This window comes from Diaporthe amygdali (assembly GCF_026229845.1).
Source record: "Diaporthe amygdali strain CAA958 chromosome Unknown NODE_9_length_1275696_cov_64_842800, whole genome shotgun sequence".
NCBI lineage: Eukaryota > Fungi > Ascomycota > Sordariomycetes > Diaporthales > Diaporthaceae > Diaporthe > Diaporthe amygdali.
In genome coordinates this window covers 971,219-994,052 of record NW_026517029.1, presented here as the reverse complement: position 1 = coordinate 994,052, position 22,834 = coordinate 971,219, and the positions used below count along the sequence as shown (strand labels likewise).

General features: G+C 51.7%; 9 protein-coding genes across 9 annotated transcripts; 5 read left to right on the top strand and 4 right to left on the bottom strand.

The window, feature by feature from the left end:
- Positions 1-437: 437 nt before the first annotated feature.
- On the bottom strand, positions 438-4,649 carry J7T55_013121 (uncharacterized protein; the record flags this gene model as incomplete). Its single annotated transcript, XM_053141778.1, has 1 exon — positions 438-4,649. The coding sequence occupies one exon, from the start codon at positions 4,647-4,649 to the stop codon at positions 438-440; it is 4,212 nt and encodes a 1,403-aa protein (XP_052995466.1).
- Positions 4,650-5,382: 733 nt separating this feature from the next.
- Positions 5,383-7,446, top strand: J7T55_013120 (uncharacterized protein; the record flags this gene model as incomplete). The annotated part of the gene is made up of 1 exon (XM_053141777.1): positions 5,383-7,446. The coding sequence occupies one exon, from the start codon at positions 5,383-5,385 to the stop codon at positions 7,444-7,446; it is 2,064 nt and encodes a 687-aa protein (XP_052995465.1).
- Positions 7,447-7,988: 542 nt separating this feature from the next.
- On the bottom strand, positions 7,989-10,970 carry J7T55_013119 (oligopeptide transporter protein; the record flags this gene model as incomplete). The annotated part of the gene is made up of 8 exons (XM_053141776.1): positions 7,989-8,447; positions 8,511-8,655; positions 8,715-8,788; positions 8,888-9,568; positions 9,639-9,997; positions 10,121-10,218; positions 10,277-10,391; positions 10,706-10,970. The coding sequence occupies 8 exons, from the start codon at positions 10,968-10,970 to the stop codon at positions 7,989-7,991; spliced, it is 2,196 nt and encodes a 731-aa protein (XP_052995464.1).
- Positions 10,971-13,741: 2,771 nt separating this feature from the next.
- Positions 13,742-14,065, bottom strand: J7T55_013118 (uncharacterized protein; the record flags this gene model as incomplete). Its single annotated transcript, XM_053141775.1, has 1 exon — positions 13,742-14,065. The coding sequence occupies one exon, from the start codon at positions 14,063-14,065 to the stop codon at positions 13,742-13,744; it is 324 nt and encodes a 107-aa protein (XP_052995463.1).
- Positions 14,066-14,363: 298 nt separating this feature from the next.
- Positions 14,364-15,300, top strand: J7T55_013117 (uncharacterized protein; the record flags this gene model as incomplete). The annotated part of the gene is made up of 3 exons (XM_053141773.1): positions 14,364-14,630; positions 14,779-14,892; positions 14,962-15,300. The coding sequence occupies 3 exons, from the start codon at positions 14,364-14,366 to the stop codon at positions 15,298-15,300; spliced, it is 720 nt and encodes a 239-aa protein (XP_052995462.1).
- A 946-nt stretch (positions 15,301-16,246) lies between these two features.
- Positions 16,247-17,198, top strand: J7T55_013116 (uncharacterized protein; the record flags this gene model as incomplete). Its single annotated transcript, XM_053141772.1, has 3 exons — positions 16,247-16,535; positions 16,634-16,966; positions 17,038-17,198. The coding sequence occupies 3 exons, from the start codon at positions 16,247-16,249 to the stop codon at positions 17,196-17,198; spliced, it is 783 nt and encodes a 260-aa protein (XP_052995461.1).
- Positions 17,199-17,562: 364 nt separating this feature from the next.
- On the bottom strand, positions 17,563-18,723 carry J7T55_013115 (mip family channel protein; the record flags this gene model as incomplete). The annotated part of the gene is made up of 4 exons (XM_053141771.1): positions 17,563-17,824; positions 17,875-18,216; positions 18,373-18,494; positions 18,565-18,723. 4 exons carry the CDS (start codon positions 18,721-18,723, stop codon positions 17,563-17,565), a joined length of 885 nt encoding a protein of 294 aa, XP_052995460.1.
- Positions 18,724-19,778: 1,055 nt separating this feature from the next.
- J7T55_013114 (uncharacterized protein) lies at positions 19,779-20,051 on the top strand (the record flags this gene model as incomplete). Its single annotated transcript, XM_053141770.1, has 1 exon — positions 19,779-20,051. The coding sequence occupies one exon, from the start codon at positions 19,779-19,781 to the stop codon at positions 20,049-20,051; it is 273 nt and encodes a 90-aa protein (XP_052995459.1).
- A 1,997-nt stretch (positions 20,052-22,048) lies between these two features.
- J7T55_013113 (uncharacterized protein) lies at positions 22,049-22,821 on the top strand (the record flags this gene model as incomplete). The annotated part of the gene is made up of 2 exons (XM_053141769.1): positions 22,049-22,392; positions 22,743-22,821. The coding sequence occupies 2 exons, from the start codon at positions 22,049-22,051 to the stop codon at positions 22,819-22,821; spliced, it is 423 nt and encodes a 140-aa protein (XP_052995458.1).
- Positions 22,822-22,834: the final 13 nt, after the last annotated feature.

Below are 22,834 nucleotides of genomic sequence, written 5' to 3'. Positions count from 1 at the left end.
AACTTGTGCATGTCGTTGGTTGACTGGCAATAGCTTCAGGTTCAGAATTGCGTCAAATTGCGATCGCACTGGGACGATTGAGCAACTCGCGATTTCTCCCAAGTTTCACCAAACAAGTGAGATTCTCAAATATGCAGTCACGAATCACCAAGGTCACCGGCAGCTTGGTGCGAACCAGCCAGAAGTCATGGACATGTAACATGATATACAAGCCCCGAAGATCAGGGTAGTCTTTGTTCGTACATCATCGGATATATATGGTACACGGGCATGTACACCATCTGTTCTAACTTTTCCAGCCGCCCGCTCGCTTTGATCAATCAACGCCGACCATGCAACTTCGCCCACAGAAACCAGCTCCAAACGCCACCCGATGGATCCCTGCCTTAAAAATGTTTGACGTTCCCAATGCACTTTTGCCTGCTTCTGCGACCTAATCATGAAAAGAAGTACGCGCTGTCTTTCAAGCTGCTGACATCAAAGTCACCCTTGGCCGGGATCTGCGGGAACGAGAGCGGGCTCCAGACTGTGGTGTACCTTTTCGCCGGTGCCCTTGAAGGTCGAGATCCAACCAGCTTCTCCTCGAAGTGCGACACAGTGGTGTAATACTTCTTAAAGTCGTGCACATCAGAAGCTGCATCAGCTCCTTCCTCCGACACTGGCTCACCGTCTGCATCAACCAAACCTGCCTCCTCCTCGGCTTCTGCCTCAGTGGCACTTTTCGCTCTCGTGGCGCTGGCCGACAGGCTTCCCAGCGTCGTCCCGCCCATATCCTCCTTGACAACGTCCTGCTCGGATGCGAATTGCTCGTAGATTGAACCAGGGGTGACCATTTTCTTGCCCTTTGCCCTGTCTGCTTTCGAGTGAGAGTTGAGCAGGTCTAGCCTTCGCTTCTCAAGGAGCAGCTCGGCTTTAGCCGGGGACGCGATTTTCTTGTTGTCTTTGCGCCATTGGGTTATGGCTTTACCCGCCTCCGAGGACGCTTCGACTTGGGCCATGTACAGGCCTCCCCGGTAGCGGACCTCGAACTCCGACGCCAGACGCTGAATCACGTCCTCGCTGTGGATACGAATGAATGCGTCACGAAGGACGCGGTTCATCGTGTCAACATCCGCGGCGTGCGTCCAGAAGGAGTCGTGCACAGCCGCAAATGTAAGACCAAGTTCATCGCACTCAAGCGCAGACAGGATCATGTGACTGGCATCTAGGGAATGGATGAAATTAGGCGGGAAAGCTTGCAGTTGCTTGCGACGGTTCACAGGTTCAAATCGATCCGGCTTATTGAGCACGAGACTTTGCATGCAAGTTGAGATGACCGTACTGCTGGTTTTTCGGTATGGCTGAACGATCGGCATGCGAAGAGGGGTCGTCCAGATGATTGTTGATCGCATCATTGAGGGGATATCTTCGGATGAAGTCTTTTCGGGGCCTTTTCTCAGTTTCTCGACCCCTTGGTCCTCGATCGCTTGAAGCTGCTCCGCGGTTAGAGCACGGCATACTCGGCCGCCGATTTCTCCCAGCCAGTACTGAATGTCGTGGGCCCCTCGAAACATCGTAGACAATGCCTTGAAAATCTTGGTGGTTATGTAACTGGAGAGGAGCCCGGGTTCAATGCCTGATTCTTTGCGAAGGTTAGGGTACAGGGCATCGAGCTGCTTCAAAACCTGCTTCTTTGCTCCCGAGAAAGTGACGCCGTAGACATTGGTCATGACGGTCTGCTTGACAACCTTACGCTTGATTTTGCCATGCAAAGCCTTTGCCATTTCATTGCCGCGCGCTGCATCCTCATCAAGCTCCTTGATGACCAGATCGGCCACGGCGCTATAAACATCAGCTGGTTTGTCGCCCGGTACCAGGTTGACCTGACGAGCACCCCAAGAATCACCACCAAGGGCAGCGTAATGTTGAAGACCATTGCAGGTTCCATCCTGATGGACAGGAAGATGTGAAACAAATTTGGTCGGATCCGGAGATTCGAGCGCAGCTGTCAGCTCCATGCAAGCTGCGAGACACTGCCAGGGGTCCTCCGCTCCAAGCCACCATCTGTTGCCCTTCAACGGGTTCTTTGCAGAGTCATAGATGTTGGCGAGGTTGTCCATCGCAAATGACTCTCTGTCCTTCAAACTCGCCTTGTCGTAACCGTAGACGTTCGACAGGTGAACCTTGAGCCATATCAAGCCACGCTCACCAAGTTCCTTGCCTTGAGAAAAGCGGAGAAGGCCTCGAACGTGATCCGCACCCATGTGGTTCAAGTAGGGCGGTATTGGGTAAGCCCTTCCCCGAAAATCAACATTGTGTGGGAAGTAAAATTCTTGATCGCGGTATGCCCTTGCGATTTCCAGTTGGAAGTTCATGAAGCAGCGGACGGAATGGTACGACTGCTTAAGGTTTTGGCCCGTTTTGATTTCCTTGATCCAGTTGCGCCGGACAAGTGAGTCACTGGAGGGTTCAGGCTCCTTGGGGACAGGTATTTGCGGATGTAACGGTGGAATGTCCGCAAGAGCTTCACCTGAGTTCCACACGTCGAGCAAAACAGACAAGACAGGTCGGTTAATCCGCCATGCTGTTCTTCCCAAGACATCTAAGCCTTTAGCAACTTGCTCCATGTCGCCCCGCGCAATGGCCGCTTCCGCGTAGAGCCGCTGATCTTTCTCGCCGGCCTTGAGTCTGACCAAAGGCACCGGGGACTCTTGGTAAGCACCCTTTTCAAAGCCGGTCCAAGGCAACGGCTCAACAACCATTGGCAGGTGTCGCGCCAAGAAATCACCTCTAGGTTCCGAGCGCAGCATCTCACTCAACCGGGGGTGTGGCATGATTGTGCCCACTCGTCTGCCCTTTCTAAACTGAGTAGTGCGTACCAGACCGGGTTGCAATGCAGTTATCGTCTCTTTCGTCTCGGGGTGTTCACAGCTGACTGGTACTTTGATGACTTCGGCGAGCGCTGAAAGTAGTACCGCACCGATCTTGACCTTCATAGATAGAGACCATGGCGCAAGAGTAGGTGGAGGACTATCAGGAAGCCCGTTTGGAAGAGAGGTTGCCGAATCGTCAGACTCCGCCGGATCAGCCTTTTGACCTAGGATCGCCTCTGGACCCGGGCTGGCCTCCATGCCTTCCATAGACCTAAGCTTTTTTAATAGCAATCGTCGTGCCTTGGCCTTACGAGCCTCTTTTTTCTGTTGCTCCAGGCGCAATTGAGCCTGAATATCCTCTTCCACCATTTTGGAGATGTGGCTCAGCAGATTTGCAGTCATAATGCCCTTGTCGGCGCCTGTAAAGGCCAGAGAGCTCATTGTCGTCATGATTGTCACTGCAGCAAGTCGGCTGGGCGTGGATTGCTGCAGGATCGGGCCATAGATGCAGCGATCGAAGTCCTGTGCCTGCTTCTTGTCCGTCTTCTCTGCCTCCACGATTGCGTCGAACTCCTTTTTGATCAGAGCTTCCAGGCTCTGATGCCATGACCAGATGCGGGAATTCATGCTCGGCGCGCTTACCGGTGTGGCGAGACCCCTCTGGCGCAGTGATTCGTGCTCTTCTCTCCAGCGCGCGACGGCCACATCTATACAGTCACGCTCCAAGCGCGACTGGAATTCCCGTCTCTCGTGAAAGGGTAGAGTGGAGATATCGTGGCCATCTCTCATCTTCTGAAAAATTTCCAGTGTGTTCTTGATCGATTCGAGACCCATGCCTTTCTGCGGTGTGGCGAGGACCTCCGGCAAAGAGCCTGTGTCCTCGTGTATTTCAATGGGGTTGCTCTTATAAGCTGCGGTGTCGGACAAGATTGATTCAAAGCTGGATGACTCTTCCTCAACGTCTTGCAAGTTGAATGGAATGTTGTAATCGGGATAAAACTTAGTGATGGTGGCAATGTCGGCGTCGGTCAAGATGTTGTTGCAATAAAGAACTTCAAGGCCTTGCTCTGGAGTAATCATGTCCATGTACCGCTTCACAAGCCTCTCCAACCTCGACGGGCCTTGGTTGTTTTCGGTCGCTGGAGTGGTCAACAGCGATGCCTTCAGCATGTAGGCAACTGTTTGTGGTGTCTGCGGCAATTTAGCAGCGTGGATGTGTAGCTCATACCAAGCATGCATTTCCTCGGCTTTTCCCACGCCTGGGTTGTTCGTGAGGTCCCTCAGCCACGACTCGAGATATCTGTTGTTCATATCCATCAAGACCTCTGGGCTGGCTTGGCCTAGTGCTTCGACACGCTTCAGGACAGCGACAGCCCTGCCCAGCTTGCCAACGCGCAAACAAGCGTCGAAGACCGGGAGGGCTGTTTCCAAGTCCCCGGGGACACCTTGAGAATTTATTTTGCCCGCAGGGGCTGGCCGTGCCGGCTCTTCGAGGATCATGGCCATGGACGGGTCAAAACTTCTTAGATCGTAGACTCTGGCAGAAGCACCTTCGGCACTCATGACATCGCCTACGGCTGTGGCCAGCCCACGCCCGGGGGCATGGATCTGAGAGCTCGCGGGGGATCTTTGCCATGGTGGCGATGAAGAACTGGTTGCGAGGAGACGCTGGCTTGCGGGTAGAGCTGTGGCGTGGGCGGCGGGCAGGTAGCATCGTGGCTCGGATGGATTGGATAGTCGCAATATGGAACGGCCGAGTCGGCAATTGTGTCTCGAGATGTTGGTTCGGACGAACATCTTCAGAGATCCCCAATCAGGAGCACGCAGCAGGAGGGAGGGAGGGAGTATGTCGAGGTCGGGCGGTCGTGTGACGATGGGGATTGTTTGTATATCTGCGTGCCGTGACAAACAGGGCGCAAAGGGAAGGCCCGTCTGAGCAGAGGCACGGTCAATTATTCATTTGAAAAATATGGGCTGCAGTCTATAATACAGTCTATGGGAATGGTTTAAAAAGTGAAATGAACCAAAAGGACAGGCGAGGTGAAGGTGTTGGAGATGGAGAGTTCGCCCAAACAGAGAAGAAAGTTTTTGTCATGGCTCTTTCGCGGGCGGCGACCAGGCCCAAATGCTAATCCCTGCACTGCGCGCCACGATAAGAGTCGAGTAGATGACGCTGTTATCAGTACTGCATTTGATTGGCTGTACCTGACAGGCCATGACCCACACCACCCTCCCGGACCACTGAAGAGGCAAACCGCCTAGGTGCTACAGCATGGGAGGAGCCGACTCTCGAGTGTGTCGATGAGCCTGGACAGTGCGGCGCATATCGACATCTGAAAAGTCCTGACATCTGAAAATCTTGACCTCACCAGCTCGGGACAAGAAGAACTTTCATTGAACTCTCCAGAGCTTTCAGAATTACAACCACCAACGTGTTCGCCCGTCCGCCTGTCTGGCTATACGAAGACCAGTGTCTGCGTCTGCGTCTGTGTCCGCGTTCGTGTCTTGAGTCTAATTCTGAGTGGCTGCAATGGCTCTACGACCGATATTGCGGGCATCGGCAGCAGGCCGTTTTGCATCTAGGGCTTCCATTCTCGGCTCCTACATCTCACCTTACAGCCCTGCTGGCAGTGCCGGCGCTCAATGGCCCTCCCTCTCAACGCCAGCTCTGCGGTCCCAAGCCACTTCTGCTGCTGCTCTCGCCACCCGAGCGCGGCTCTTCTCTTCTCACACAGTCACAAATGAGGCCGATCCCAACTCCCCGTCCACTGGAGCGGCCAAGGGGGACGCAAGTACAGCGCAACAGGTACAGAACGGCGATGACCAAGAGGAAGAGCCCTGGTACCTCCAGGAGGAGCCTCCCAGGCATCCCTCCCTCGTTCAGCACATTGAACCACTACCAGAGGTTCCAAATAACGTCCCCTTGATCCTGCACGACCTTGTCAAGCACGCTGCCGAGGACTTGGGCTTGGGGGATCTGAATCTATTGGATTTGCGGACCTTGGATCCTCCCGCTGCGCTTGGGCCGAATCTCATCATGCTCTTTGGTACTGCCCGCACTGAGCGCCACCTGCACGTCTCTGGTCGCCAAATGAGAGCGTGGCTGCGCAGGAGGGGCATACAAGCCCATGCGGATGGTCTTTTAGGCAACAATGAACTCAAGATCAAGATGCGCCGCAAGCAAAGAAAGGCAAAACTGCTCGGCACCGCTGCGACGCCGATGGGAGGAGTTGACGATGGCGTCACGACACGCTGGGTCTGCATGAATCTGGGCACAATTGCCTCCGAATCCCAGCAGCCAGTCGAATTCGAAACCGCGACCGGCTTTGGCACTACGCAGGATGGCACCACCATTGTGGTCCAGATGTTCACCGAGTCCAAACGAAAAGAGCTGGATCTCGAGCTTCTCTGGTCCCGCATTCTCGCTCGCAGGGGTGACGACAATCTAATTGTCGACGATCTGGAATACGCCGCGGCTGACACTCACCCCGACGAATTGTCTTTGTTCACCGAGGGAGGCTCGCCCAAGGTCTTCGCAACACCATCTCAGCGCCGCTTCTTCTCAACTTCGCCTAGGCGGCTGAATCAGGTAACTGACCCGCCAACCAGCGACTCGATCATCAACAATGTTAACACTACCTTAGACCCTGCGATTTTCGTAGCTACCAAGGTGGCGGAACTGGAGCGACTGCAGGCACAGTTCGCTGGCTATTCGTATGAGGAAGCGCTTCAGGCACTGGAGCACTCCGATGCTGGATGGCATTCGGCATACATGGACGCCTGGAACAAAGCAATTCAACGCCTGCGTCCTGAACAAAGCTGGCAATTTCGATTGTGGTTGTGCGTAGCAGGTCGTCAGGTCGGGGTGCGACATTTTGACCTAGCCCACCTGCGAGAGCTCGTGCATGAGATGGAGCTCCTAGGCATCATCTGCCATCGCGGTCACTACATTGAGGTGCTTCAAGTCATCTACTTAGAACCCGCTGACAGTGCGGTGTTGCTTTCAGAGCAGTCGAAACTCGCTCTCGAAGTGTTGAATGTCATGTACGAGCGTGGCGAGCCAATCATTGCAACAGATGTCATCGTGTCGCTCATTGAATCGCTAGCCCGGACAGCATCTCAAGACGAACAGACCCATGAGCTCCAAACTGTTCTGGAAAAGTTCTTGCTTCAGGCCGATTTGCCGTACATGGGCGAAGATGCCATCGTGCGGCTGCTGAATGCATATGCTGCGCAGGATAATTGGACACGGTTCTGGGAGATCTGGCGTATGCCGCCCAAATTTCAACAGCCACGGTCAAAGCAGCTTTACCTCTACTTATGGACAACTATTGCCTCGACAAACCACCAGAAGCGGTGTCAAGAGGCCATCCGGTGGTGTTTCCACGAAATGCTGAACGAAGCACCCCCTGTCAAGCCCGACATGGAGGTCAAAGATGCTCTTGAGGCGTGCTTAAAGGTCGCAGACCCTGAGGCCGAACAGATCGCCAGGAACCTCATCGTTAAAGACCATCGAACCAAGATGCTTTCCATGTACGAGTTCGTCATGATCTACCGATTGCTGAACCCGGATTGGGTTACGCAGCAGGCCTAGGAAGGTGCATTCAACACTTTTGACTGGATGAGAGGTTGTTAGGAGGATTCGATCTAGGATGTATATGAGATCTTGTAAAAACAAAATTCTGTCACCGATACCCACAATATATGCAAAGGCTCTTTCCTATCAATCTATTCCCAAGGCCTTTTCTTATGCTTCGTCTACGCCGTGTGCTCAGTGCCAGCCCCTGATTTCACTCCGTCCTGGGTGGTTCTCGGCCCAAGCAAGGACAGCTCAACAGCTCCTGTGGGACTTAGCACAACTATAACATCCCAATCCAGCGTTTTCGGGCTGCTGCCTGGGACTGTGCATCGCTCCGTACGATCACGGGATTGAGGGAGGGTTTTGGGCAGTTTTCTCATTATCCTTCTGGCCTTTCACGAGCTTGCAGTGTGCTTCTGCACAGGTGCTGTAGAATATTTGTACAAGATTGGTAGCGAGACAGGTATTGCTATTATCCGAATTCCAAATCATGTACCCCCAAAGTCCAAACTCCATGTTCAAAAATACGTCAGCTGCCAAGTAGTATTCGCCGGTCATCATGAACCCAAAGCTGGGTTCTGGGCACAGTAATCGGGATTGCCCGATTGGAAATTATTTCCCCAGTAAGGAGGGAACTCGACGGCTTTGCCGCTGGCGCCCTGGACCGCGAAAGTGGTTACGAAGACGAGAAGTTCGGTGCCGCCGCTGATCGCCGCAGCTAACAAGTAATTGTACTTGATGAACCATTCGGGATGCTTCTTCCGGACCCAGAACTGAACGAAGAAGCCAATGGCAAAGTAGATACCAACTGACGAGTTGATACCGACGGACAAGTAGCCGAGATACCACAACAAGACCGGTGTGACGAAATAATCAAAACCAAAAGTTGGAAAGCGACGATGCAAAAAGTAGAATGGCAGTGGAAAGAGGAAGCCGAGGGGAAGTGCGAGGACAATCCATGTGTAGGTTCGACCAATTGAGAACATGAATTCAGACAAAGCCCCGAATGCGATAGCCTAAGATCAAGGTCAACCGAGTGAACGAACTAGAGTTGATAAAAACCTCAAGAATCTACTCACATTTGAGTTGAAAGACTGTATTACTTGGCCGGACCAGATGTTTGTCCCTTGTATACTCAGAAGAATATCCCTCTGGTTTGTTGTGATGGCGGTCATGAGGATATAGTTGATAATAGCACCAAACAGCGTGCCGATAATTTGCATACTTCACATAGACGAGTTAGTCCCAGGCATCGAATACGGATAGCTCACATTCCGACTTACGCGAAGGTACACCGCGGGCTCAACTTTCCATACTGTCCTAGTTTCAGACTGCCCACTAGTCCGAGGGCCTGCGCCTGCGCATTCGCTCCAAAAAGTACAAAGTACATATTTGCGACAGGCTTTCCTGGGTGCAAATAGCCTCCAATTAGTTGGATTAGTGATGTGATCGGTACCTGGAATCCGAGAAGTCCCGACATCGCGCCGAAAAATAGTGTTCCGAGGAACGAGAGAGTAATAGCGATAATGAAGCCCCACCATGGGAGTGTTGACCCGAGGACGTATATACAGGCGATGCCTGTGATCGTGGACGCGAGCAGAATGAGTAGGTACCACCACGCAGGGACTTCTTTATACGCGAGCATCAGCCGGTAGTGAGGATCAAGCTCGGCTTCAGATACCGGTGCGGACTTTCTTTTCCACAGGAGGCTGGGATTTTTGACGTATGTCAATGTAGATTTGAAATCGAAATCAAAGGCGCTCCGGACAGCATCACGGTTCCAGAGCAGGATGTGAGTTATAGTTGCAGTGATGCCCAAGTTTGTTGTCAGAAGATAGGCACCATTTGTAGCGGAAAAGAAAGGTAAGCCCTGAGCTTCTAGTGCATTCCTGTCCAGCTCGAAATTTGAGTCAAGGATCGCAGACTGATTGTAAATCTCAAAGAGGGTCGAGGACGAGTTGGTCGAGAATAGCTGTTGAGACAGGAAAGGGAACTTCAATGCATCCCAGACATTACCGTAGTACATTCCGAGGAAAAGGCCGATGCAGCCCAGATATCCAATGAAGCCGTTGGTTAGAGTCTGGAGAGGAAGATAGAAGCATGATGTAGTGACAAATTGCCAGTCAAAGCAGAGTGACTTCATATTCACGTGTAAAATTAGCATTCCATCTTTGGCTTGAGATGAGATATGTTCAAGAAGTGCTTACCAGTAGTCCCAGACCCTCGTTGCCGGCGGAGCCTCCGAAGACATTCGTGATGAGAAGGCTGTTTCGTTGCGCAAGGCAGAAAACAGACACCCCAACAAGGAGGGGCATGACGTATTGAGGGAATAGTTCCCAAATAGCCACGATGCCGAAAATGATCCAGAAGAAGTTGAATTTCTTCTTCATCTCGGCCCTTTCTCGGTGGAGTGTTTCGATCAACGTGCTCAGAGGTAGTACAGAAGGCCAGAGCATTCTCGTGGGATAGACCAAGCTTTTGCGGAGGACCCCAGCCATGCCGTATCCGAGTAGCTGAGATGAAAATAGCAGGAGGATCGCGACAACGGGGCCCGGGACGACGTTATCTGGTTGTTGAAGAGCTTAGTGATTGACTCTGTGCGAGATGTTGAGATGCAAATTGTATCAATGACAAGCTATAGATCACAGTCCTTGCTTTTGAGGACCTTGAAGCGCCCATGTTGACTTACAGTACAGCTTTTGGGCTGATAGAACTTCTGTCGCGTATGCAGCCCCGCTTGCGCTGCTCGACATTATCACGATAGCAAGGTGCTCTTTGGAGTTGAAACTTTGCACAGCGCATGTTAACAGCTGGTCAAGCTGAGTGAATAGTATCGTCGACTTACGCATGGGGGTTGAACCATCTGCCAACAAATCCCTTCTGGGGAATGATGGTCTCGAGCGCGACTCCTCCCACATAAGAGATGACTGTCAGAAAAATGATTGACACCGACACACTCTCTTTTTAACCATGCTCAGTCAGCGACTTCAGTATGGATAGTTCCAGGCGAGCGTCTGATGAGGTTGTCTCCATCGCGTCTTACAAGCCGCAGAAGAATCAAGAAAAGCCCAGCCTCGCAAAAAATCTCCCGATACGGCTTTGTAGACACTTGAGAGATGGGAAAGAGGAAGATATTGAGCGTTTGAAGAAAAGAAATTACTAACGAGGTTTATAAAGAAAGATGGTCGCCAACGCTGACCCGAATGCAGAGAGGCCAATTCCTGCATTTTATTAGAAGAGCGGCCTTCACATCTCGAGGGGATGGGCTGCCGACCGAGAAAGAAGACTCTGAAAGTCCATGGATTCAGCATGGGGTCGTCGTCGATATGAAGTGCTTTCAGTGCCATCTCTTCCATGTTAGCCACCAAAGGCTCCGATCCCACGCGCTCGACATCATTGCGAGTTGACGTGATGGTCTTCTCCCGCGTTATCTCTACGGATGATGTGTAGCTGTAATTCTTCCTGAGCTCGTCGATCCCATTTTCTTCCACCACGGCTGACTGCGTCTCGCTGGGAGAGGACGAGCGATCCTGCGCCATATTGTCCTACTAGAAAAATTAATGCCAAAGATTGAAAAGGAAAAGGAATCACCACAACAAACGAATAATTAGGACATCAATGTCGTATAAAGAAATCGGCTCAAGGTTACACAATATATCCGAGCAAGAAACGTGCCGCCATCACGCCATATATTTGCAGTCTCAGGATGCATCTTCTGTCGAGCTTCTTGCGCTGCACATCAGAATGCGTTGATAGCATGGCTGACCTGCCATTGGTTGCAACCATGATCAGGAGGACGCATGACTGCCAGGCTGTACAATGTATCTACAAGCAATAGGGTTCGGCTCTGTTATCAGTCAATTCAAGATGAGACATCAATGGAACATCCCCAGCAAGCTAGTTAACGTGATGGATGGTCGGCTGAACTCGAGGGAGCTTGGCCATAACAGGAGGCTTATACCATCCAGTTTGGTGAGGCGGCTGTTACTGCATCAAATACCCAGCAGTACCCTGGCGCTTCGAATAATATTGATTGGTGGGCCTGGACATTAGGTTCAGATGCGGCTCGCGGACGCTTTCTCGGAATCTAAGCTTGAGCAAATATGGGAAGGTTCGGCGCTCAGCGAAAGCCCTGTGGAAGTTTCTGAAACAAACGCGCCAGGAAGCTATGTGCCGTGTGATTGCGACACACGAGCCAGCTGAATTCCAACGTTAGAAATCCTTACGAGAACCGACAAGCAACGCTGTTGTGTAAGTATTGAAGTGCCTTCCTGAATGAAATTGATCACAATCATCGAGCCTTGCAATTGCTTCATCGGACTCATGGCGAGGAAAGTTAGCCGTAATATCGCTGCAGCTATAGTTGCCTGGGTCGCATGTGCGGTGAGATCTGGAGGGATGATCGCCCTTTAGCGTTTTGGCACCTATCTCGATTGCAGACGGATGTTGGACAGCACCAGCCCGGGATGACGAGCTCCCGAATCTCCATTCCCTTGATGCCATGCAATCACATGCATGCAAATGATTTGGAAGATGCAGATAAGTACCACGTGGTAACCCTGGGACTGTGGAAAACACCATGTATTGAGCATCCTACTTCAGCCGTATCATTCGGATTTATTGGAACCTTTCCCTCCAATCCTCAGGGGGATGGGGGCAGGGGAAGACGGATGTATACGTGTAGCACTCAAATTTATCGGACAGGGAGACTGTTTGCATCTCGTCATTATCAAGTAATGTCTTACTGTGTCGAGCCAATTGTTCAAAATTGTGATGCGCTCCGGGACCAACGACGTATTAGTAGGATATTGGTACCAGAATGAATCTTTTCTAGACCTTTGTTCAGTAACTTGATTGAACTTGTGAAAATAGAACAGCAGCATTCAGTGCCCAAGCAAACGAAAGAGACAACATAAATTGTCTAAGGGCAGAGTGATGTGTGTGATGTCATTCCTTTCCTTTGGTCTCGCAAACTATGGGAGCCACGATAACACACATAATATTAGCACCAGTACACATGTGCGTTGATCTTGTCATCCCGCCAATTGATAGGTTCCGGCCACTCAAACTCGCAATTAGAATTTACCGTCATGACTTCTGCTTCATCAGTCAACCCAGCCTTGCGACAAAACAGAAGTACAAGTCAGGTGGTCTGCAGGCAGTCAATTGAGCCTCCAACATTGCCATATAGGGACTTTTGACAAAAGCTTTTCTGAGCGAAATGAACTGCTAAATATTCATCATACACTCTCATTGGACGTTGTTTCACTTGTGGAGTTTCGGAAAGGCCGTTTGTGGAAAAGGAGCTTGTTGATGCTTATTCACATGTAGGATTAAAACTCAAACGGTAGCATGTCACCTTCCTTGAGCGTAATCTAGAAATAATATACTTTTAATGAATAAGCCAAATACTGTTCATATTTGATGGCAAAGTGATAGTGCCCGTATTTGATGGTTCCAGTCATAGCTGTGAGGATCCTTTGCGTGTCTCAAGCTTGTTTCCCAAGGATGAGGTGGCGCATGGAGATCCAGCACTTACTCTCGATTCACCGGATGTAAGACATCTCACGACTCGAAGCCTCTGTTGCTTCGATTTTTTTTTGATTTTTTTTTTGAAAGTTAATTTCTCCTAATTAGTCAATATGGAGTTCGCTCCTTAGACATTCTCAGGCACAGCATGAGCGGTAGCCTATGTCAATTTACAAACAGGAGCGGGTCGCCCTAAATATAAACTTGGATGGCATGTTTTTAAGCTCCTTATGCGGGGTTTTGACATTTAGACTTAATGTTCGTGGTGCTGTCCTCGGAGTCCGTGACAAGTCCTTGGGGCTAGAACATCGTCACTACAAAGGTACACCCTGCGACGGACCAGCCGGTACCTGTGTCCTGCGTACCACATAGCTGCCAAGAGCCCTGAACATATTTCCAGCATCAGACATTACAGGCACAATTAGGTAATACTGCATGAACGGTTTTCCTCATACGGAAGGACCGCACGTGCAAAGGGATGCAAATCAAATGAACCAGACTAGCATCATGACTAGTACACGTCTCCTCGCTACCCACCTCGGAGGATCGACGCTATCCGAGAGTTCGACGGAAGACTAATCCGAGCCGATCCACGAAGTAGTATGGCATTGTCAAATTCTTTTGAGAATAGTCCGTCCAGCTTATGTCGAGTCCAACTGGAACGCGGACCTCAAGAATGCGCAAGGCTGACATCAGTGAGACTGGCAACTCATCTACTTCACGAGCACCTTACAGCATGGGAGAGCTCCACCCGACTGAGAACCCATAACAGCTCCACAGTTCAGGTCGAATCGGTATCATATTCCATTGGCGGTGTTGGCACCGACGGGGCTGTCAGCCAACAATTGTTCCGCTCCTGCTCCCCTGAATTTCGTTTCTGTGCGTTTATAGCCCGTCGGGTACAGAGGTGTGGCTTGGACCCGTTCATGTCAAAACCATGGTTCAGTGGGGTGAACTGCCATGCTTCGGTCGGGATGATGATGAAGGGGACGCCCTGGGCATCTCGTAAGTTGTGGATGGGTGCTCCCCTGTCTCTAAGCCCCTTCTCCAGGAGTTCGGCTCCCGTTGAGTCCGTTTCTCCATGTTGAAATGTTTGTGTTTCCATCTTGACCTGACTGGCTTCTGCGTTCATCCAATAATTCCTCATCTAGCCCGATATGTTAATTCTTGGGAGCATTCTCTCAGTCCATTCCTTCGAACTGACCTCAGCCGCTCACTAGCTACATACATCGCGGTATTCAAAGCGCTCTTTATTCTGACTTTATCATAACTCTGCTGCCCGGCAACGCCTCACGTTCATTCATTATCGGAATATAGCCTAACACTGTCGCTTCTCCTCTTCGCCCTTCGCCACTCTCAAACAGAAACACTTGTTATCGACCCATCGCAAGCCGACCGTCGACATGCTATTTCAAACATGCGTAGCTCTTGGCGCTGTTCTCAGTCTCGCTCAGGCCAAACCTACGCCCACAGTGCTACAGTATGACGATGTCATCGTTGCTGGCAAAGATGGTTCGGTTGTAGTCATGAAAGATTACGAATACGAGCTCAAGGAAGCGCGTGAGACACTACAACGCCGAAAGGCAGATGCTGCCCGGAGCGCAGATCAACCTGAAAGCCATGTGAATCATCGTCGATGTGACGAGAGTGTAGAATATCAAGTGCTGTCTGTGAGTGAACATTTGAATAGCATCGTCACTCGTTACATCGTCGGAGGAACTTGCCAGATACACTTGTTCGGGGATAAATTTCGAAGACATATTCATGCTAGATATTTCTATCTTCTTTCATACTCTTTACTAATCACACATGTCGTAGGACACGAACTTCAACGACTGGGATGTACCTATGTCTCCTGTCATCGGTAACATTGGCTCAACCGGTGCTTCAGTCGCCGTAAGCAAAGGGTACACCGTAGCTGATAGCGCCTACGTATGTAGTAACATGTCTCTTTCTTTCAAGTACATCTTCATAGGGGGAAATAGCTAATAAGAACAATAGGGAAATAACATAATCTCACGATCCTTCTTGGAGAAGCTGCTAGGTGTCGAAATGCCGAGCGGCGGGACGTGGACCTGGACGACAAAGGATGATCAAACTTTCACGTTTCAAGTCCCTCAGGGCCAATACGGACTTGTCGTCAGTAATCCGTACGTCCGTCGTGTCACAGGAAACTACGTCTCGGGATGCGTCGACTCTCCTAGCTACGACCCGTGGCAGATAACCACGCACACAACGCAAGAGTATACCAACATGCAATGGGTCGCAGGCCCTATTCGGCTGTGTAACAACACCGCCTACCCCATCCCGTACTGTGTTGGAACTGGGACGCATGCATAAGCGGTGTGACTCAGGGAGTTAAAATCTCTCTGGTACCTTCATCATGGCCACATATTTATATTTGATAGTCACAAAGGGCTAAATAGCTAAATACGAATTCATTTTGGTTCATTTACCAATTCTTTCTTTAAGCTTTGTCCGTTCATAGATATGCTCCGGCGAGTCCCGTACCACAAGAGAAGCTGAATCCAGGTAACAGGACGCAATTGAAGGGCACGGTCGCCAGTCTTCTAATCGAGCACATTTGAGGGAGGCATCAATTGGTCCCCTCGCCTTCTTCGAAACTGGAAACGTCTTTGACAGAATGCCATTTCTGAATTTTTCCATCCTCTAGAGTTATTCTGGCACATGCGACAGATAGCCGGCGGTTGAGTTCCTTTCGGGGTTTCCAGGCTGTCCCATCTGATCTGTGAGAGTGCTTACTCACCTCACACTACTTCGTAACACTTGATCATGGAGGAGGGATGTGGCTGCGAGACAATCCTTGCGGAAGCCCGAAGCGCTGCGGCAGATGCGGCCGCACGGCAACGGTGCGGACGGAGCGACTAGGGTGGGGCCCTACCCGCAGAGCGGCCGGCGGCCGTTCTCTGGAGAGATTCGTGCTAAGTCTCCCAGTAGCATCTTATCGCCAGCCCGGGCAATTTCTGTCTAATTCTGTTAGAACTTCATCTAAGCGGGACCCACTCCGCAGTCCATCTTCGAGGTCGGCCGCTTTTAGACGTCTCACTCCAGCATTGCGGGTGGTCGGAGGTAGTATCTTTCACCAGGCAAGTTTTTCAAATTGCCTCGGTCAAAAAGTATATAAGATCGAAGAGTACGCCCAACATGTTTCCACTGAGATCGACAACAATTATACATTCTCAGATCCAACACCAACAGCTCCTCACTCATCACGAAATACTTCATCCTATCACCGAAGACCTCGACAATCAGAAGCTTTCCCAACATGGCTTCTACAGATAACCAAAAACCCGTCTACAACCTGCCAGCCGACGCTGTCTGGCTCATCACAGGCTGCTCCTCCGGTCTGGGCTTGTCCCTTGCCCAGCTCATCGCCGCCCACCCAACACATCGGCTCGTGGCCACGGCCCGCAACCCATCCAAGGTCATAGATGCCCTTCCCTCGAATCCCCGTGTGTTAGTGGTTGCGCTGGATGTCAACTCACCAGACTCCATCACTGCTGCCCTTGACACGGTCCTCAAGCACCCTGGCTTCGGACGCATAGATGTCCTCGGTAAGTACAGAAGATCAACATCGGCGCCCCCCCCCCCCGGGTTCCGCCTTCAACAACTAAACCATTTTGGAGTAATCCGAGGCTGACGTAAATATCAGTGAACAACGCCGGCTACGGCGTGATGGGAGACTCAGAGTCTGCCCTGCCCTTCTCCCCCGAGGTCCCAGGCTCTTCAGACGAGGAGCACGCCAAGGCTCGAGGCATGGTAGAGACCAACTTCTGGGGCACTGCCATCATGACGCTCCACGCGATGCGCATAATGCGCGAGAACAATGCCAGAAATGGTGGCAATCAGGGAGGTCTGGTTATACAGATTACTTCGATGGGCGGTTTCATTGGATTTCCTGGTGGCGCATTTTATCATGCCGCGAAGTTCGCTGTTGAAGGGTTTACGGAAAGCGTCAGCCGCGAGGTGAGACCGGAATGGAACAGTAAGTACCTAATTTCTCATGTCTGTCACGGAATATGGATTTAAAACAGGGGTCGACTGACAAAACAACAGTTCACTTCACTATCGCGGAGCCAGGCGGTATCGACACGAATTTTGCAACCTCAAGCCTGTCAGCGCTGGCCAATCACCCTGCCTATGACGCCCCAGGAAGCCCTGCGCGAGTGCTCGCAGCCTACGTGGACGATCCCGAAGCACGAAAGTCTTGGTGTTGACAGCGCAGAACAGGTCAAGGATGCAGTAGAAAAGGTGAAAAGCTTGTATTGAGAATAGCAAAGCAGTCAATTCGTTAGTATCAGTATGTTTTCCATGGTGAAAACAGGGGTATAACAGTCAGAAAGCAATGAAGAAAACCAACGATACTAAAAATGCCGAAAGAACCCTTTGCCGATTCGGTGAATAGAATGAAACCCAAGCCCAAGTCCGAACACCACCGTTCATTACGTTTCGTCTAATCGTGTGATAATGTGGCCTCACAATCAGGCCTGCCATACTAGCATAGCACAAGAATTAGAAAGAGAAAAATTGTCCATGTGTCGCGGGGAACAGCACAGGCGAATGATGCCTGAAGTCCATTGCTCAAGCCTCACCCTGCTCGTGGTTGACTCCATTATTCTCCGCCGGTGTGCCTGGTTTCTTCGGAGCTGGTTCATCGATGTTGGGAGATATCTGATCGAACTCCATAGCCTTGACGAACTTGTAGAATCCGGCAGCGAGCAAGGCGCCAAGGAACGGGCCGAGCCAGTAGATCCAGTGGTAGCTGGGAAAGCCGTTTTTTGATACAACTGCGGGGCCGAAAGACCGTGCAGGATTCAGGCTGCCACCAGTGTACCGGACGCCCCTGTAAAACACGTCAGTAAAATGCCAACAATAGCGAACTGAGTCCCTCACATCAATTCGGCGATGAAGAGACACAGTCCAATGCCGACAGGAGCTACGGCGGTGGCCCGATGCTTCTCAGCTGCAAGCATGAAGATGATAAAGACCAGTTCCGCAGTCAGGAATGCCTCGAGAAACAGACCACGAACAACAGAGGTGTCTTCTGCGAGTCCAGTTGTAGCAGCAATGCCGTCACCGGGGAGGAGGCCGACGATGAGAGCGGAGGCAGCAATGCTACCAAGGAGCTGAGCGACAATGACCAAGCCCAGACGTAGCAGGCTGATACCACCCGTGACGAACATGGCAAGGGCAACGGCAGGATTGAACATGCCGCCCTCGATGCGAAAAAACGCCCTGTTTTAAGAGCAGTCAGTTTTGGGATGAGAATGGTGATCGAGTATGCCTGATTTGCAGCCGATCTGAAACTGCCCAGTGAGGAACAACTATGGTTCGTCTTTGAAAAGAGCATGTGTCCTTTGACTGAGAGCAATGAAGACTGGAGTTGCTTACCAAACGTTGACAGCCAGGGACATTGCGAAAGCCAAGGAGATATAGAGCAGTCTGGAGATATCCTCTGACTCATCCGCGGCGGCTGGAGACGAGTTGACGGCGTGGGTGGCACCAAGGGCGAACTAGAAAGATCAATGATTAATCTCACTCTCGAACGGTGGGAAATGTGGAGAGAGAGAAAGAGAGCCTCACCAGGAGGAAGAGAAAGGTTCCGACGAACTCGCTGGTGGCGGCGGCAATGTGAGCTTTGACTGGGGCTGGGAAGCGCTGACCCAGAGGTTGCGAGATCAGAGCCTCTCCATTAGAGTCGGGACCATTCCCGGATCCCCTCTGCCAAGGACGAGGAGGCATTGTTGATGGTTGACTGGGGAGAGAGATGAACTGAATGGGGTGCTATTGACTCAAATGTGAGGCTTGGAGAGAGGTAAGTCACTGTGCTATGACCAATGCCGACAAGATGCTTGTGATCCTGGATTTTGGCTGAGATGCTCTGAATACTGGGCACCAAAAAGAGAGATCAGAGGTCAGGACCAGAGAGTGCTGTGTGTTGGGTACTTGAGAACCTTGGAAGACGGAGATGAGAAGGAAGAGACGCCCACGGACGAGAGGACATGGGAAAAAATGCTCTGGTTCTGCCTTGACTTTTCGATGTTATGATGGGCGGTGGATGACGCTCTTGGGGGAAGGGGCTACTGGACGTCAGATGGCTACAAGGAACTCCGGCAGAGGGAGGAGGCACAACAGAGATCTGGCGCAAATAGTAGGAGCAGGAGCAGGTCCAGCCAAGGCAGGAAAGACACAAGTGACCCCATGCACACCCACGTAGAAGGTGACGAACCATGCCTGCAGAAGGTGAAGTTGCCTTCCTGTCCTTTGCAACTCATCTCTCACACCTCTTACATCTTCGTCCATGCCCACTCAGGTATTCACGATGGAGGCATGTGCACGTGGGTGTCATCGTGTAAGCAAGGCGAGACAAGCCAACATCGCAATTCCGGAGACACAGCCCGAGACGATTCGTTGAGACCAAGGGGGCACAAGTGCGGCATAGGAAAAAGGTCTCACAAGCCCCGGCTTCAATCTGACACTAACAACTGCAACGAGAAAATGCCTGCTCGATCCGTACTGGACATGGTAGCAACACGCCTTGATCGCAATCGCAACTGTGACGCGAGACCAAGTCAGACATCACTTGACGGCGGTCTCCAGGATCGTCCTGCCTTACTGCACTCACACAGCGCGGACGTGCTCGGAAGGTGCCGTAGATTCGATATCCTACTGAAAACCCACCGAGGAAGGTGTCCAGGAACCGAAGAGTCAGTCCAAGACGTGCCTTCGCAGAGCACTCCCGACATTCGATCCTGCCTCCAGGGATGACCGGATCCTTAGACATGGCTTATTCCAACATGTCGGTATTTGCCTCGCTTCTTCAAGATGCTCATACGGTCCCGCAAAGCCCCTACAAGGCTGACCCGAGCAGAGCTTGGACAGTGACGTTTTGCCGGAGCACGACGAAGTCCGCCCACCCTGCTACCATTGATATCGACCTTGAGGATGTCCACAGAGCGGCTCCGACGATACACATGCTCTCAAACAGTCACGCCACAAATCTCAGTCTGCGTTTCTCAAGCACGACCGGCCAATACTCGGCTTTGATCGCCGCCCTCCGGATCTTCTAGCATATCTTTGTTACACCATCAACAACAGTCCTGGCCAACCAATGATAGGATCCAAGTTGAGTCGTGGCGGGTTCTTTTTGGTCTCTAAGGGCAGGGACACCTCCGATGGTGGCTTGCATCTCAAGACATTGCTGTACCTAGAGCGCAGCATGAGCTATCGCCAGACGCCTGGTGGGCTGGAGAAAACGCCGTTGAATGTGACACGACCTCATCCCTGCCGATGGCTTCCTCATGAGCGTCTGCCTTCTTGTCTGGACACAGATACCCACAGGATACGGCGCTCAGCGGCTGTAGGGTCCCGCTATTCGTGCTCTTGTTGATCATCCATCACAAATGCCGGGGTACTTTGGGTCATCTTACACATTGCGCCAATTGCATGTAGGCTCCACTCAATTCCCATTACGCAACAGTCTGCAAGGCATCTTTGGCAGCTATGGCTCAGGACAGCTCACTGTTTGCAGCCTCGCACAGCATCGTCTTGTGCAGACAACCCGCATTGATGCTAGCGAACCAGCCTGCTTGAACCAATGTGTCGGTCTTCAAGCATAGGAAATCAGGGCTCGGGAGAGCAGCACAAGTGGGGTCGCCGTGCTGTGCGTGTAACCATTGTCTCGCTTAAGGAGAACATGTATGTCCAGGAGAGCGCCGGCAGGCCTACGGAATGTACTGGCTATCCACGGCCAATGTCAAGTGACTTGTTTCTGTTCGCTGTTCGGCGCCTTGTCTCGTGAGACGCGAGTTGCTCGCATATGACTGCTGGACCAGGCCCAGATCACGGTGCCGCACGCTTAGACCAGAGGCTCGCAGGTGGCCACGATCAAACGAAGTGCTCAGCCACTAGAATAAGCTCTTCGCGGATTCGCTGTGTGTTTGGAAACAATCCTGACGATTGCCGTGTCAGCTCGCCCCACAGCGCGGGGAAACATCATTGAGCTTTCCGGTGACGTTGAAGACCGTGAGGCTGGTTGATACTTGTTGCCTCATTGAATTGTGAGGGGCTCGGATGTGGATTGACATGACGCTGCACAGCAAGGGAGGCCTTCACCATGGTTTGCTCGCAACCTCGGAAGTCGAGGGCAGAGTGCTGCTTCGAAACAGGAACGTGGCAGTGTCAAGCAGACTGGGGATGACGAGGCGACATAGAACAAAGGTCGTTGACTGGCCGCTGACCCTTGAGCCGTCGTTGAATGAGCGCATGTTCTGTTTTGAGCCGCTGACGACGTTGGGAATTGGCCGCCTGCAGGGTCCAAATCCAGAGAACCCTTGCCACAGCGCTCAGAAACAACCCTGCGTCATTCTTGTCCAATGAAGCTCGCCCTCCCAAGCTGGTGAGCCTTGGACCCTGATTCTGGCCCGGTTCCTGATCTCATCCTCTAGACTTCGGTCCTATCCCCACAATGACCGCCATTCTAGCACCAATACGAACCCCTACCCGCCATACTGGGATCGATAAGATTGCACATCGTCAGTATACTTGCTTCAGGCCAGGAGGACCAAGGCAGCATCCCTGGAGAGGGCGACCTCGAGTCGGGCGAAGCACCTCAGACATGATCCGGCAACGTCGACCCGGCTGCCCATGGTCTAAGGGATGTGGATACCAACTGAAGCGCTCTCGCCAATGTCATTCGCGTTGCCGCGCGCATACCCTGCTGTCTCCTAACGCGGAGAAGAGGGGAGTCATGATGTGGCCAGACCAGGGCCAGGGGAACCGTACGACGTGTTGCCCGGAGGTGATGCCCATTTCGAATATGCACACGAGTGGACATGAAGTCATGTCGGGATGATATCGGGACTTCAAGTGAGCTCCTCGAGATATAAAGGAAGCGGTCGAGGCCAAGTAACTGACTCCCCAAACATCTCTGCATCACCATCACAACTACCAACAACTTACACCGCCGCCGCCGTCTCTCAACAAACGACCCGCTTGCCCAGACACTTCCATCGCTCACTGCCTCTATCTACTAAGGAAAAAACTTCAGTCTTCAGACCCACCCAGAATGGATTCTTTCTACAATATGAACAACAACAACACCTATAGCAGCGAGCCCAAGCTCAACGGCAACTCCAACTCGGACTCCAACCACGACGCCTCCAAGATGAACCAGGCCAGCTCAAACCGTGGAACTCGCCGCAGGGCCAGCAAGTCCTCCTACTATGGCCACCGCGCCAAGCAACCATCGAGCAGCAGCTTCACTTCGTGCTCCGACAAGAGCGAGTACAACTGGCCTTACCACGGCGAGGACGCCAGCACAGCCCAGAACCAGAGCAGTGGCTTTGCATCACCCGAGATCACACCATCACAACAAATGTTGTTGAGGGAGATAGGTGCGGCGTTGACATTGTGAATGGCCTAGAACAACGATGCCTGCCATTCTCCCGCTGCCAACACAAAAGGCGGTGGGACGGTCCCATATTTCTTTAGCGAATTGGAGTGTCATCAGAACTCCTGGACATCTAGATGTATTTTAGCGAAGCGATCTCTTACCTTGTCTTGTAGTTATTAATTCCACCTTGGAGAGTGGTTTCCCCCTCTGCATCTTGCTCGTCGAGTGTGAAACAAGGGTCACAGTTCACTTGAGTGTGCGAGAAAGGGCGTTGAAAAGTAATTGTGAAAGCTAGCCATGAGCTAGCGACTTTTGCTACATTTTCCTTTCATTGTGTTCGATGTGCCTCGACATCGGCTTTTCCCAGAGAGACCGCCATTGGCCTTGTGGGAACTGAGGCGCAGCAGCGCCTGGATGGATTCCAGCTCGAGCAAAGCTCGCAATAACGTCAGCCATGAT